We start from the raw sequence: 16,842 nt of genomic DNA on the forward strand, positions 1-16,842 counted from the left end.
AGCGCTGATTAATTATGTTTGTTTACTTGTACAAACAAGGTGTAGAATCATTCTATCTCAGCATTTATACTCAAAATGGAGTAACTAATGGTAAACTACTGCTTTATACTGCTTTATAAAATGAAGTAACTCAGGGTTAGGCCCAGTCTGAAAACTACTATTCTGTAAATCATGGAATATCTCAAAGCTGGGCACGGCCTGCTCTCCACAGTGTCCTAAGTAGCTGGGATTACAGACATACATCACCACACACGGCAACATTTCCAAATTTTAATGCTCTCCATTATTTGAAAGCTTAGGTAGAACACTTGCTTTGTATTAAAGCTCCTGTGCATCCTGTGTACATGTAAAACCAAACTAACCAAATTTTTGTTAGTGAGCATGTATATTTCTTATAGATAACTTGGCGATTTGCACAGGTTTGAGGATACTGTGGTGATTTTCACTGGTTACAAGAATTCTATACCTTCCAAAGCTGATGCTAGAGACTTAATAAGGATTTATTAACCATATTAAACATTTTTTCCTTTGCTTTTGACCCCGTGTATAGTTATGATGCCAGGTTAGAATTATAGCAGCTTTAAGTTGTATAAAATGATATTTTGCTTTCTGTAATACGGTTATAAAATATAGCCTGTTTATTCTCCAAATATAAAAAAAAAATCCTCTTTCCTATTTCTTACCTTCTTCTCTGGCCTATAATTTAATTTAGGATAGGTTAGAATTCTTCTCTTATCACAGTCTTACTGTCCTGTTGTATTTCTGATTTGGAAAGGACAGCATTAGAAGGACAGCCTGTTCTAAGTGCAGCTTCTCTTTCCTGTTTGGTCTCTGGTGGGCCTTTGCAGTGAAACCTAACCCTGTTTGTGCTTTGGTTTCATTTGCTTCCCTTTTCGAATCAGTGTCATCTTCCTGCTTGTATTTTATTTTTCCTTCTAGAGGGCAGGGCCTAGGGAAGGAGACCCCCTACTTACTTTACGGATAGCAAAAAAATTGGAAGCTTACAGAACAAAACCATGGCTAGGATTGTTTTTGATCCTTCCATTTCCAAAATAAAGTTGCCGTTAGTGCTGGAGATGCTGTCGTCAGGATTCATTCCACAAAGAGCAAGATATAAAAATATCTCTCTGACAAGGATTTCCTCCTTTTCCCATCCTCTTGGCAGGAACACCAGGAGAGGATCCCAGGCTGATTGGAGGCGTCATGCTGTCGTCAGTTTGAATCCCAGTGGTGGAGAAAGAAATGTGAATTACAACCAACTAATGGTGGAGAAAAAGAGACTCAGGGAGATGAAAAAGCTCTTTGTTTTTTCTAGATGTTTCCTGAAGGCTGGCTTGTTTGGAAAGCCTCATCACTCTGGGAGCAGCTGCATGGTTCACGCTGGAGCTGAGAAGTTTCATCTCAGATTCTTCCTCTTGCCCTGAGAACTAGCAGGAAGGGACACTCCTGAATGAACATTTGTCTGAGTAGCAGGTATGGATCCTAGTTAATTAAGTCTCTCAGTCACTGTTGTCCCTGTGCTGAGGTTTGGACTGCTTTCCCCCGACATCTCAATTGGGGTGAGTTTTCCATATTTGTTATTTTATTTTATTTTATTATATTTCATTGCTGGGGATCAAACTCAGGATCTTGCATGTGCTATACAAGTGCTCAGCACTATTTTAGTTTGTTTGTCTTCCTGCTAAGTAGAAAATCTTAATTCTTTTTTGATTTCTGCCTTAACAAATGTGTTACTTAAATGAGTACTTCTTATACTTTAACATATGTATGAATCACCTGGAGATTTATTAAACAAACAAACAAACAAACAACAACAACAAAAACACAAGGTCGGGGTTGCAGCTCAGCGGTAGATTTCTTGCTTAACATGTGCAAGCGTCTCCATCTGATCCCCAGCACTATAAACAAACAAAAACAAAAACACTGAAAATCCAGCCTGGAATGGGCCTGAGATTCCCATAGCCTTTCAGATGACCTCCATTCCGTGGCCTATGTTGAAGTTTTGATTTCTAGAAGGTGTTGAAAGATGTGGGTGGAATGCAGGAATCTGGCTGAAAACATGATGTATATTGAGCACTTGAGAAGAAATCAGAAAACATTCCTGCCTTGGTTGTACCTGCCTGGATGGACTGTCTCAAAGTTTTGAAGTTTCAATTCCTAGATGTAGTAAGACAGGTCACTTTAAATGAGAGATGATGTGGAGCTTTTCCTTAGATTATATGGACTACTTTAGGCAGAGTCAGAAATCTCTTTGTAATTTTGGGATTACCTGTCCGTATCATGCTTCATCTGGTGTGGCTGCTGATCACTTTGTACATTTTGGTTTCTATTAAAAATAACGCATGTGCAGGGTGGCTCGGGAGGCTGAAGCAGAAGGATCATGAGTTCAAAGCCAGCCTCAGCAATTTAGCCTGGCCCTAAGCAACTCAGACCCTGTTTCAAAATAAAATACAAAAAGAAAAAGGGCTGAGGATGTGGCTCACTGGTTGAGTGGCCCTGGGTCCAATTCCTGGTACCAAAAAAAAAAAAAAAAAAAAAAACTATAAAGAAAAATGAAATTATGACATTTGCAAGAAAATGGGTAAAACTAAGGACCATCAAGTTAAGTGATATAAGTCAAACTCAGACGATTAAGGCTCCTATGTGTTCTCTCACATGTGGAAGCTAGAAAGGTAAAAGGAAGACAAAGGTGGGGGTGGATCTAAGAATTAAAAGGAGATCAGTAGAGGAAAGGGACCAAAAGGTGGGAGGCCAGGTGGGAAGGGAGAAATGTTGGGGGAGTGATATTGGCCAAATTATATTGTTGGATTGTGTAACAAGTCCCATCAATATGTACACATATAATCCACCAATTAAAAATGTGGAAAAAAATAATGCATGCTGGAAATAACTGGCTTCTTCCCCCTATTATTTGGAATTATAAGGCATATGAATCTATTATATTTATAAAAATCAATTTGAGTAAAGGTAAAACGAATCTGTTTTATCTGAGGCCCAAGTTTTGTCATTTGTAAGTTGAGAACAGCGCATATACCTACTTCATAAAGTATTTGTGAGGATTAAGTGATTTAACAGTTCTGGTCACAAAGCATCTCTATGTGAGTTTGTTGATGTTATGACTAAGTTTTTCTCAAGTCATAATTGTACTTTAGAAATACCAACAAGAAATCACACAGATGTCAAATATTCTTTTGTGGAGGTATGAAGGTATTAACCCATGTTTAATCTTGTTCTTGTTTGTGTGAGTAGGTGTCCTGGTCTGTCAGGTCTCACTTCTCATGAATGGGAGGGTTAGAAAATGATGCTGGAAAGTTGGCTAGGGTCTGATCACGCAAGGTCTTACATATCATCCTAGAAGCTTAAACTTGACACTGACAGTAATGAAATAGTCATAGATACAGTAAGTTGGGCCGTTCAATCAGAATGCATTCTAGAAATGTCTCTTGCTGCAATGTGGAGGCTAGTTTGGAAGAAGGTGAAGCTGGTGACAGAAAACTGGGCTGTTGCAATAAACCTAGACAGAAATAATAAAGACCTGAAACAAGGCGGTAAGGCAAAGGATTGAGCAGGAATCTCAGGGTTCAGGTGATGGAAGGAGAATATGCCATGACTCAAAAAAGAAATATGATACTATATTTAAAATTTTATTCTTTTCAGTTCTGGGGATTGAACCACAGGATGGATATATATATATATATATATATATATATATATATATATATATATATATATATATATATATACATATACATACACACACACACACACACACTTAGAAAGTGATCTACAGCTACCACTGAGCTACATTCTCATCTCAAAACTTCTTAGTGTATTTTCCACATTGAAGACTTATGAGACCTAAGACTGAGCCTACTTGCTATGTAGTCCCAGTCTGCAGCTCCTTTTAGGTTTTTTTTTTTTTTTTTTAGAAATAGATAGGGACTGGCTTGGGCTGAGGTTGTGGCTCAGCTGTTGAGCACTCGCCTAGCATGGCGCGGCCAGGGTTCGATCCTCAGCACCACATAAAAATAAATAAATAAAATAAAGATATTGTGTTCAACTACAACTAAAAAATAAATATTAAAAAAAAGAAATAGGAACTGGCCTTATTTATTTATTTACTCATTTTTTTTTTTTTTTTTTTTTTTTTGTACCAGGGATTGAACCCAGGGGCACTTAATCACTGAGCTACATCCCAGTCCTTTTTTATTTTATTTTGAGACAGTGTCTCACTAAGTTGCTTAGGATCTTGCCAAGTTGCTGAGACTGGTCTTGAACTTGTGATTCTCATGCTTTATCCTCCTGAGCCACTGGGATTATAGTGATGTACCATTGCCCCTGGCTCCTTGTAGGCCCTTGATGGATATTTGATGAGTGACAGGTGAAGCAGAATGGAATCCAGTCCTCCTGTGGTCCACCGTGGTCTGTGTGATCTGGCCCCTGCCTCTCTCCAACCTTGTCACCTTCCACTCTCCTCCTTGTTCTTGGTGCACTAGCCTTCTTTCAAGCCTTTGAAGATGCCAAACTGTGACTTCTCATCCAGAGCTTGGCAATATACTGTCTGTGGGCCAAACCAGTCTAGCCAGGTGTTTGTATGACTAGTTTTATTAGGACCAGAGCAAAGCCTGTTTGTTCACGCACTGTCTACAGTGCACTGGTGCTGCAGTAGCAGGCCAGAGTCACAGTGACAGACCCTGCGCCTGTGAATCTCAACGTAATTACATTTGATCCTTTACAGAAAACGTGTGCCATCCTTTGAAACTGCTGTTACATCTGATTTAAAACCCTACCTTCAACAGTGATAGTAAGGAAGACAGTGTGGTATGGACATACAGAAAGACACCCAGGCCAGTGGAATAGAGCCCTAAAATAAATTTTCAAATGTGTATTCAAAAGATTTTCAATAAAGGTGTGAAGAACATTCATTGGGGGAAAGGATGGTATTTTCAATAAATGGTGCTAGAAAAACTTTTTACCACATGCAGAAGAATGAAGTTTATTCTTACCTTATACCACATACTGAAATTGTCCAAGGCCCAAGTATATGAACTAACTGTAAAATTCTTTTTTTTATTAACTTTTTAATTTATATATGACAGTGGAATGCATTACAATTCTTATTACACATATAGAGCACAATTTTTCATCTCTGTATACAAAGTATACTCACACCAATTTGTGTCTCCATACGTGTACTTTTTTTTTTACATTTTTTTATTGGTTGTTCAAAACATTACAAAGCTCTTGATATATCATATTTCATACATTAGATTCAAGTGGGTTATGAACTCCCATTTTTACCCCAAATACAGATTGCAGAATCACATCGGATACACATCCACATTTTTACATAATGCCATATTAGTAACTGTTGTATTCTGCTACCTTTCCTATCCTCTACTATCCCATCTTCCCCTCCCCTCCAATCTTCTCTCTCTACCCCATCTACTGTAATTCATTTCTCTCCTTGTTTTTTTTTTCCTATTCCCCTCACAACCTCTTATATGTAATTTTGTACATGAGGGTCTCCTTCCATTTCCATGCAATTTCCCTTTTCTCTCCCTTTCCCTCCCACCTCATGTCTCTGTTTAATGTTAATCGTTTCCTCCTGCTCTTCCTCCCTGCTCTGTTCTTAGTTGCTCTCATTATATCAAAGAAGACATTTGGCATTTGTTTTTTAGGGATTGGCTAGCTTCACTTAGCATAATCTGCTCTAGTACCATCCATTTCCCTGCAAATTCCATGATTTTGTCATTTTTTAGTGCTGCATTATACTCCATTGTGTATAAATGCCATATTTTTTATCCATTCATCTATTGAAGGGCATCTGGGTTGGTTCCACAATCTAGCTATTGTGAATTGTGCTGCAATGAACATCGATGTGGCATTATCCCTGTAGTACGATCTTTTAAGGTCTTCAGGGAATAGTCCAAGAAGGGCAATAGCTGGGTCAAATGGTGGTTCCATTCCCAGCTTTCCCAGGAATCTCCAAACTGCTTTCCAAATTGGGTGAACCAATTTGCAGTCCCACCAGCAATGTACAAGAGTACCCTTTTCCCCACATCCTCGCCAGCACTTCTTGTTGTTTGACTTCATAATGGCTGCCAATCTTACTGGAGTGAGATGGTATCTTAGGGTGATTTTGATTTGCATTTCTCTGACTGCTAGAGATGGTGAGCATTTTTTCATGTACTTATTGATTGATTGTATGTCCTCCCTGAGAAGTGTCTGTTCAGGTCCTTGGCCCATTTGTTGACTGGGTTATTTGTTATCTTATTGTCTAATTTTTTGAGTTCTTTGTATACTCTGGATATTAGGGCTCTATCTGAAGTGTGAGGAGTAAAAATTTGTTCCCAGGATGTAGGCTCCCTATTTACCTCTCTTATTGTTTCTCTTGCTGAGAAAAACCTTTTTAGTTTAAGTAAGTCCCATTTGTTTATTCTTGTTATTAACTCTTGTGCTATGGGTGTCCTATTAAGGAATTTGGAGCCCGACCCCATAATATGTAGATCGGAGCCAACTTTTTCTTCTATCAGACACAGAGTCTCTGATTTGATATCAAGCTCCTTGATCCATTTTGAGTTAACTTTTGTGCATGGCGAGAGGAGGGGATTCAGTTTCATTTTGTTGCATATGGATTTCCAATTTTCCCAGCACCATTTGTTGAAGATGCTATCCTTCCTCCATTGCATGCTTTTAGCCCCTTTATCAAATATAAGATAGTTGTAACTTTGTGGATTAGTCTCTGTGTCCTCTATTCTGTACTGTTGGTCCACCCGCCTGTTTTGGTACCAGTACCATGCTGTTTTTGTCACTATTGCTCTGTAATATAGTTTGAAGTCTGGTATCACTATACCACCTGATTCACCTTTCCTGCTTAGAGTTGCTTTTGCTATTTTGGGTCTTTTATTTTTCCATATGAATTTCATGATTTCTTTATCTATTTCTACAAGAAATGCCATTGGGATTTTGATTGGCATTGCATTCAACCTATAGAGAACTTTAGGTAATATCGCCATTTTGATCATGTTAGTTCTGGTATCCATGAACAGGGTATACTTTTCCATCTTCTAAGATCTTCTTCTATTTCTCTCTTTAGGGTTCTGTAGTTTTCATTGTATAAATCTTTCACCTCTTTTGTTAGGTTGATTCCCAAGTATTTTATTTTTTTTGAGGATATTGTGAATGGAGTGGTTTTCCTCATTTCCATTTCAGAAGTTTTGTTGCTGATATACAGGAATGCCTTTGATTTATGCGTGTTGATTTTATATCCTGCCACTTTGCTGAATTCATTTATTAGTTCTAATAGTTTCTTTGTAGACCCTTTTGGGTCTTCTAGGTATAGAATCATATCATCCACAAATAGTGATAATTTAAGTTCTTCTTTTCCAATTTTTATGCCTTTAATTTCTTTCGTCTGTCTAATTGCTCTGGCCAGTGTTTCGAGAACTATATTGAATAGAAGTGGTGATAGAGGGCATCCCTGTCTTGTTCCAGATTTTAGAGGGAATCCTTCAATTTTTCTCCATTCAGAATGATGCTAGCCTGAGGCTTAGCATAGATAGCTTTTACAATGTTGAGGTAAGTTCCTGTTATCCCTAGTTTTTCTAATGTTTTGAACATAAAAGGATGCTGTACTTTGTCAAATGCTTTCTCTGCATCTATCAAGATGATCATATGGTTCTTATTTTTAAGTCTATTGATGTGGTGAATAACATTTATTGATTTTCATATATTGAACCATCCTTGCATCCCAGGGATTAATCCTACTTGATCATGGTGCACAATTTTTTTGATGTGTTTTTGTATCCGATTCACCAGAATTTTATTGAGGATTTTTGTATCTAGGTTCATTAGAGATATTGGCCTGTAGTTTTCTTTCTTTGAGGTGTCTTTGGTTTCGGAATCAGGGTGATGTTGGCCTCATAGAATGAATTTGGAGGAGCTCCCTCTTTTTCTATTTCCTGAAATAACTTGAAAAGTATTGGTATTAATTCTTCTTTAAAGGTTTTGTAAATCTCCGCTGTATACCCATCTGGTCCTGGGCTTTTCTTGGTTGGTAGTCTTTTGATGGCTTCTATTTCATCCATTGATATTGATCTGTTCAAATTGTGTGTATCCTCCTGACTCAGTCTGGGCAAATCATATGACTTAAGAAATTTATCGATGTCTTCACTATCTTCTATTTTATTGGAATATAGGTTTTCAAAATAATTCCTAATTATCTTCTGTATTTCTGTAGTATCTGTTGTGATATTGCCTTTTTCATCCCGTATGTTAGTAATTTGAGTTCTCTCTCTTCTTCTCTTCATTAGCATGGCTAAGGGTCTGTCAATTTATTTTTTTGAAGAACCAACTTTTAGTTTTGTCAATTTTTTCAATAGTTTCTTTTGTTTCCATTTTGTTTATTTCCGCTCTGATTTTAATTATTTCTTGCCTTCTGCTACATTTGCTGTTGTTTTGCTCTTCCTTTTCTAGGGCTTTGAGATGAAGTGTGAGCTCATTTATTTGTTGGTTTTTTCTTTTTTTGAGGAATGACCTCCAGGTGATGAATTTCCCTCTTAAAATTGCTTTCATTATGTCCCATAGATTCTGATATGTTGTGTCTGTATTTTCATTTATCTCTAAGAATTTTTTTATTTCCTCCTTTATGTCTTCTGTAACCCATTGATTCAGTAACATATTGTTCATTTTCCATGTGATGTAGGATTTTTCCTTCCTTCTTTTATCATTGATTTCCAGTTTCATTCCATTATGATCAGATAAAATGCATGGTATTATCTCCACCCCTTTATATTTACTGAGGGTTGCCCTATGGCATAATATATGGTCTGTTTTTGAGAAGGATCCATGTGCTGCTGAGAAAAAAGTATATCCACTTGATGATGGTTGATATATTCTATATATGTCAGTTAAGTCTAGGTTATTGATTGTGGTATTGAGTTCTATAATTTCTTTATTCAACTTTTGTTTGGAGGATCTGTCCAATGGTGAGAGAGGTGTGTTGAAGTCACCCATAATTATTGTGTTGTGGTCTATTTGATTCTTGAACTTGAGGAGAATTTGTTTTATGAACATCGCAGCACCATTATTTGGTGCATAGATATTGATAATTGTTATGTCTTGTTGGTGAATGGTTCCTTTTAACAGTATATAATGTCCTTCCTTATCCCTTTTGATTAACTTAGTCTTGAAGTCGATTTTATTCGACTTGAGGATGGCCACCCCTGCTTGCTTACGAGGACCGTGTGCGTGGTATATTTTTTCCCATCCTTTCACCTTCAGCCTGTGTATGTCTTTTGCAATCAGATGTGTCTCCTGGAGGCAGCATATTGTTGGATTTGTTTTTTTAATCCATGTTACCAGCCTATGTCTCTTTATTGGAGAGTTTAAGCCATTAACGTTTAGAGTTACTATTGATATATGGTTTGTACTTCCAGCCATGTTTGATTATTTATCTTTTTTTTTTAAATTTAGTTTGTTTCTCCATGATTAGCTTTCCCCCCACCCTCTGTCTTTACTGAGGCACTTCCCACTGATGGTTTTGGTTATTGTTTTTCATTTCTTCCTCGTGTAGTGTTTTGCTCAAGATGCTCTGCAATGCTGGTTTTCTGGCTGCAAATTCTTTTAACTTTTGTTTATCATGAAAGGTTTTTATTTTGTTGTCGTACCTGAAGCTTAATTTTGCTGGATACAAAATTCTTGGTTGGCATCCATTGTCTTTCAGTGTTTGAAATACGTTGTTCCAGGATCTTCTCGCTTTCAGCATCTGTGATGAAAAATCCGTTGTTAACCTTATTGGTTTACCCCTGAATGTAATCTGTCTCCTTTCTCTTGTTGCTTTTAATATTTTCTCTTTGTTCTGTATATTGGATATCATCATAACAATGTGTCTTGGCATTGGTCTACTGTGATTTTATATGCTCGGTGTCCTGTATGCATCTACAATTTGTATATCTGTTTTCTTTTTTATTTCTGGAAAGTTTTCTATAATTATTTCATTCAGCAGGTTACTCATTCCCTTGGTTTGAACCTCTATACCTTCCTCTATCCCGATGACTCTTAAGTTTGTTTTTTTATGTTATCCCATATCTCTTGGATATTTTTCTCGTGATTTTTTACCAGCCTTTCTGAGTTGGCTAGACTCTTTTCAAGATGATATATTTTGTCTTCATTATCTGACGTTCTGGCTTCTACTTGCTCCACTCTGTTAGTGATACTCTCATTTGAGTTTTTAATTTGGTTTATAGTTTCCTTCATTTCTAGAATTATTGTTTGATTTTTTTAATAATCTCTATCTCCTGATAAAGATGCTTAATTTCTTCTTTTATCTGGTTACATAATTCATTTTCAATGTGTTCTTTCACTGTTTGAATTTGCTGTCTCATATCCCCTAAGGTTCCATTACATCTGTCTAAGGTATTCCTTGAGTTCTTTATTTGACCATTTTTCTGATGCCTCTAGGTCCTCCTGAATATTTAGGCTGTCTTGCATTGTTTGTACTCCTTTTCTTCCTTGCCTTTTCATGCTGCTCATGTTACTTCTTGTTCTGTTTGACTGCTGAGTTACTGTTTACTCCTATAAATTTATTTGATGCTTGGGAGGAAAGGTATTAGAAGGGAAGGGATGAAGTCACTAAAGAGAATGAGATTAAGCAGGTAGAATTCAAGGAAGGGGGAATAAGAAAATTGAAAAGAAATGAAAAGACAAAAGAAGAAAAAAAATAGGAAATAAAAAAGAAAAAAATTTTAAAAAATAATAATAAAAAAATTAAAATTAAAATTAGAAGAAAAAATTTTTTTAAAAAAATGTAAAAAAATTTAAAAAACAACAAGAAAGAAAAATTAAAATGAAAGAAAAAACCCAAATAAAAAAAAAAAGAGCAAAAATAAAATAAATGCAGTCTTAGAGTTTGATTAACTTCTTTTCCAGTAGGTGGTGCTGTGCCCACCAGGCCAAGTTTCTCCTGTCAATACGCGGGAACCAATCACTGTGCAGCAGCTCCTCCCAGACTGGGCGAGTCTCCAATCCTGAGTGCCTAGGGCCTCCTCTTGTGTCTAGTCACTTCCCCACTTTTCCTCTAGCCATGCCCCTCTCACTGGTGACGCTCACCACAATACTGGCTACACGCCGGGTCTGCTGCTCCCGGGAGCCCTGTTTTCATGAATGACTGGGCACACTCTCCCTATTTGCCATTCCCTCAGACCCTAAGTTTGTAGAGCTTGGGGCTGAGAACCTTCAGCGAATTTTGCTTGCCCTCCGGTAGCCATGCCCCCAGTAGCTGGTACAAGAGACCTCAGTTGTCAGCACTGGTGGGAGCGGTAGCTGGGAGTTCCGTGGCTGTGGGTCCCGCGCCACTCCTGATTCCCTCGGTCTGGCTATCGTGCTCACAGGAGAGCTGGGAGGGGCCCTTACGGGAGAGCTGGGAGGGGCCCTTAAGGTTTCCCAATGTGTGGAGAGGGAAGGCTAGGGGATTACACACCTGTAGCCACAGGTTTCAATGAAGTTATCTTCTCCGCCGCATTCTGGTGATGTCAGTTCTCTGCCATGGTGGTATCCCATGCAAATGGCGACAGTTCGTTCCCTTTGCCGGGTGACCAATGCAATGTGTGGGTCCTGACTGGCTCTCCCAAGCTCTGTTTCAATCCTGTGGCCACTGCCTATGAAGGCTCGGTTGGCATTAACCTCTGTAGGTTCAGAAGGGCCGACCAGTTGTTTCAGCGGGATGGATTAGTGCTGAGTCACAGCAGTTTGTCTTCGAGAAGCAGGAGAACGGGAGCTTGAATTCAGCAGATCCGGGCTCGGTGTGTGTTCTGAGAGGCCCAGACTGTTCGCCCAAGATCCACGTCAGCTCAGCATTGCCTAGTGATCCTGAGAAAACAGCATTTAGACGGTTTATGACTCCCTATGCCTGCGCAGCTGAAGAGGTCAGAGACTTGATCTCTCCGCGCCCGCCGCCATGTTGCATACATGTACTTTGGATAATAATGTCCATCCCATTCCACCATCACTCCTAACCCCATACCACCTCCCTCCCCCTCCCACCTCTCTGCCCTATCTAGAGTTTGTCTCTTACTCCCATGCTCCCCCTCCCTACCCCACTATGAATGAGCATCCTTATATCAGAGAAAACATTCGGCATTTGTTTTTTGGGGATTGACTACTTCACTTAACATTATCTAATCTAACTAAATCCATTTACCTGCAAATGCCATGATTTTATTCTCTTTTATTGCTGAATAATATTCCATTGTGTATATATGCCACATTTTTAAAATCTATTCATCTATTGAAGGGTATCTAGGTTGGTTCCACAGTTTAGCTATTGTGAATTGTGCTGCTATAAACATTGATGTGGCTGTGTGGCTGTGTCCCTGTAGTATGCTGTTTTTTAGTCCTTTTGGTATAGACTGAAGAGAGGGATAGTTGGGTCAGATGGTGGTTTCATTCCCAAATTTCCAAGAAATCTCCATACTGCTTTCCATATTGGCCATACCAACTTGCAGTCCAACCAGCAGTGTATGAGTGTACCTTTTCCCCCACATCCTTGCCAACACTTATTGTTGTTTGTATGCATAATAGCTGCCATTCTAACTGAAGTGAGATGAAATCTTAGAGTGGTTTTGATTTGCATTTCTCTATTTGATAGAGATGTTGAACATTTTTTCATATATTTGTTAATTGATTGTATATCATTTTCTGAGAAGTGTCTATTCAAGTCCTTGGCCCATTTATTGATTGGGTTATTTAGTTTTTTTTGGTGCTTAGCTTTTTGAGTTCTTTATATACCCTAGAGATTAGTGCTCTATCTGATGTGTGAGAGGTAAAGATTTGCTTCCAATATGTAAGCTCTCTATTCACCTCACAGATTTTTTTTTTTTTTTGCTGAGAAGAAACTTTTTAGTTTGAGTCCATCCCATTTATTGATTCTTGATTTTAATTCTTGTGCCACAGGAGTATTATTAATAAAAAAACTATTTGCAAATCAAATATTTGGTAAGTGGCTAATATCCAGAATATATAAATAATTACAGTTCAATAATCTAAAAAATCCACTTAAAATGGGCAAAGGACTTGAATAGACAAATAAGATAAACAAATTGCAATAAGTTGTCAAAAAATAGTTCAATATCACTAGGCATCAGGGAAATACAAATCAAAACCACAATGAGATACCACTTCATACCCATTAAAACGACTCTTATTTTAAGAGAAGAAAAAAAATACACAAATAGAAAATAACATGTGTTGGTTAGGATGTGGAGAAATTGGAACATTTGTGCATTGCTGGTGGAAACGTAAAATGGTGCAGCTGCCATGGGAAAACACCATGGCAGGTCCTCAGAAAATTTAAACCCAGATGGGGCTGGGATTGTGGCTCAGCAGTAGAGCGCTCACCTAGCATGGGCGGCATCCGGTTAAATCCTCAGCACCACATAAAAATAAAAGCATTGGGCTGGGGATGTGGCTCAAGTGGTAGCACGCTCGCCTGGCGTGTGCAGGGTGCTGGGTTCAATCCTCAACACCACATAAAAATAAAATAAAGATATTGTGTCCACCTAAAACTAAAAAATAAATATAAAAAAATAAAGGCATTGTGTTGTGTCCATCTTAAAAAAAAATTAAACACAGAATTACCATATGATCCAGCAACTCCACTTTTGAGTATATACTTTAAAAGAATAAAGAAAAAAAATAAAGGAAAAAGAACTTGGAGGGATAGTTGTATACCCCTCTTCATAGCAGCAGTATTATTTACAACAACCCAAAGTGGAAGCAAGCCACTTGATATTGATATCCAGGTGCAGTGGCACATCAACAGACAGATGGGTAAGCAAAATGTGGTCTACACATAAAATGAAATAATATTTAGCCTTTAAAAGAAAGGAAATTCTGACATGTTATAATATGGATGAACCTTGGAGATATGATGTTAAGTTAATAAGCCAATCACAAAATGGACAAGTACTATATGGTTCCATTTGTATCTGGTACCTGGAATAGTCACTTTCATTGAGTCAGAAAGCAGAATGGTTGTCACTGGACAGAGGGAGGAGTAAGAAATTGTTGTTTAATGGGCCTGGAGTTTCGGTTTGGAAAAATGAAAGCAATTCGGAAGATGGATGGTGGTGATGGTTGCTCATCAAAGTGAATGTACTTAAAAAAAAAAGTACCATAAAACAGTACCTTTAATGATGGCCAGAATGATCAATTTTATGTTACCAGTCTTTTGCCACAACAGAAATAACTATCCTCGGGCATTAGCATCAACTGACTCCTACTCCTTCATCAGTTTCCTGTGTAAATAGTGTCTCCTCAGGGAAGCCCTCATGTTACTCTATAATTCTATTATTTACACGCCAATGCATTTTTATCATGCTTTTTCCATTAGAATATAAACTCCTTGCAGGGAAGATGGTGTAGGTCAGTGGTAGAGCACTGAGTGAGGCCAGCTTGTGTGAAGCCCTGGGTTAGATCCCCAGCACAATAAAAGAAAAAAAAATCTATATCCTAACACTTAGCTCTTTTTTTTTTTTTAAATTTGTTCTTATTGGTTATACATGACAGTAGAATGTATTTTGACATATTATACATATATGGAGTTTAACTTTCCATTCTTCTGGTTGTAACACTTAGTTCTCAAGAGCTTGTTTAGAGGTTCTAGCAGGGAGCAAGGAGACTCCCTATTTTTGATAGAGAAGAAAGGTCCTCCCCTATTGGGGAAAGGCAGTCTTAGACCAGGCTGGCACCAGGAGCTGTGAGGGAGGAAGGGGACACCCTAGATCAGTCGAATCAACCCTGGGGTGACAAATGTCGCAGCCAGATTGCCCTCATATCCCCAAAACTTAGTTCTTGGCACACAGTAATTGTGCAATAAATAATTGTGGAATGAATGAAAGCAATTTGCCGAGGGCTCCCCCTGGAGGTTATATTAGTAAGTGTACATCCTGGGAATTTTACTGTACAATAGTCAGAAGGGAAAGTGAAACTGCAAATTTAACTTTAATAATATGAACTGTACTAGTGAAGGGAGAAGGCATGAAGAAAAATGTATCAAAGATATGTTTGCAAAATATTTTCCTTCACCAGCTTTCCCCATTGGCTCCCTTTTCAGGCTCCCGGTTCCCAGGACCTCAGCAATCCTTTTCTTTCCTCTCCAGGCTTCACCTGTTCATGTAGTACTGTCTGGGACTGCTTCGGTGCTTTCACGCTGGAGTAGAGTGGTCAAGACAGAGACTGCCTGGATCACACTTAGATAGTTACTATCTGATCTTTTTTTTTTCTTTTTAATATACTTGGATGATTTTATTTGCATCTCAGTGTGGTTGTTACAAATAATCATAGTCTGTTTGAGAAAAATCGTAGTAATGTTATTAAAGAACTTACATGTCTGTTAAGAGATCAGGCAGCCAAGGAAAAATTGTCATTTTAAGTCAAAGGAGAAGGGTTTTGCTAATTGTATTATATGGAAAGGAAATTTCAAGTTTAATTATCGATTTTTTATTATTGTTGTTGTTTAAATAAGTAACCAAACTGAAGTTGCCCTGTGATTTAGGAACGGTTGACACCCCATCTCTGCAAGAAAGAATACAAGCCAGAAAAAATCCTGAAGAGGTATTATTAGTATGTTAAATATGTTTAAAAGTTTTGGTAAAAAATGTCCTCTTCCTTACCCAGAGTAGACAAATTCATAGAGACAGAAAATGGTTACCAGGGGCCAGGGCAGAGGGGAATAAAAAGTTACAGCTTTGTAAGTATGGAGTTTCATTTTTGCAAGATGGAAAAGAGTCCTGGAGATTAGAAGGTGGTAAGACAATGTGAATGTCCTTAACACTACAGAACCGTGCACTTAAAACGGTTAAATGGTAAATTTCATGTTACATGTTTTACCATAAAATTAAAAAAAAAATTCTTCTTTCATATCAGCTTTCTGATGTGTCACAGTATCTGTGGGTGTCATTTATATCATGGATAGTTTGAGCACCTTGGGTGGAAGAATCACCATAACCCCAGCTGATGGTTCTTCAAGGTGGCAAACCCATAGTTCCTTTGTAGATTTCCTTGCTTTCCACACCTTAAAGAAGTTGCAGGTGTGCACACGTGTCAGCCAGCACCACTGATGTCCGGAATGGTCTCTGATCCCTGACACTGAATGATTTCTTAGACCACGGTGATCAGTTCCGGAACCAAGGCAGGCTTCTCCTAGTGTAGAGTGGACGACCAGTTGAGGAGAGGATCGTATGGAGAAGTTGCTGCTCTCACCAAGGTCCCGATGAGGGTAGAGTTTGAGAGTCATGAGGATCACGAAAGGATCAGGAAAACGATGACAAGTGATGGGATGTCAGGTCCTCATCAGGCTCTCCAGCTTCAGTGCATCCTTGTTTCGGCTGGCTACTATCTGATCTTTAACAGAGAAGTTTGCCCACCAGCTTACAATATAGGCAAATAGACTAGAGGTAATGTTTACTCTTCTCCAATAACTTTCAGATGTTCATTCAAGTCCATCAACAAATATTTATTGATATCCAGGTGCAGTGGCACATGCCTGTAATCCCAGTGGCTTGAGAGGCTGAGGCAGGAAGATCTTGAATTCAAAACCAGCCTCAGCAAAAGCCAGGTGAGCAAAAGCAACTCAGTGAGACCGTGTCTCTAAATAAAATACAAAGTAGGGCTGGGGATGTAACTTAATGGTGTAGTGCCCTGAGTTCAATCCCTGTACTGAAAAAAAAAAATTATTGAGCTCTGCTGTGACTCAGGCACTGTCTCAAGCACTGAGCATACAAGAGGGAATAAAATAGGAATTCTTGCTCTTATGAAGCTCACCTTCTATATAAGAAAAAA

At 38.3% G+C, this 16,842-nt stretch overlaps 1 protein-coding gene across 2 annotated transcripts in view; it reads left to right on the forward strand.

Annotated features, from left to right (window-relative positions):
• Positions 1 to 972: 972 nt before the first annotated feature.
• The window catches only part of LOC308654349 (broad substrate specificity ATP-binding cassette transporter ABCG2-like), a 119,015-nt gene continuing 103,145 nt past the window's right edge, over positions 973 to 16,842 (forward strand). The window contains exon 1 of one of the 2 annotated variants that reach the window (XM_081303607.1): positions 973 to 1,559. Coding sequence is in view for 1 of the 2 variants with exons in the window: in XM_081303605.1 (XP_081159731.1) it covers positions 1,451 to 1,473 (23 nt within the window). In the remaining variant the exon portion in view is untranslated. The remainder of the gene's footprint in view (positions 1,560 to 16,842) is intronic. The other variant, XM_081303605.1, reaches the window with a different exon arrangement.

The sequence above is a fragment of the Spermophilus citellus genome (genome assembly GCF_964194105.1).
Source record: "Spermophilus citellus genome assembly, chromosome: 8".
Classification (NCBI taxonomy): domain Eukaryota; kingdom Metazoa; phylum Chordata; class Mammalia; order Rodentia; family Sciuridae; genus Spermophilus; species Spermophilus citellus.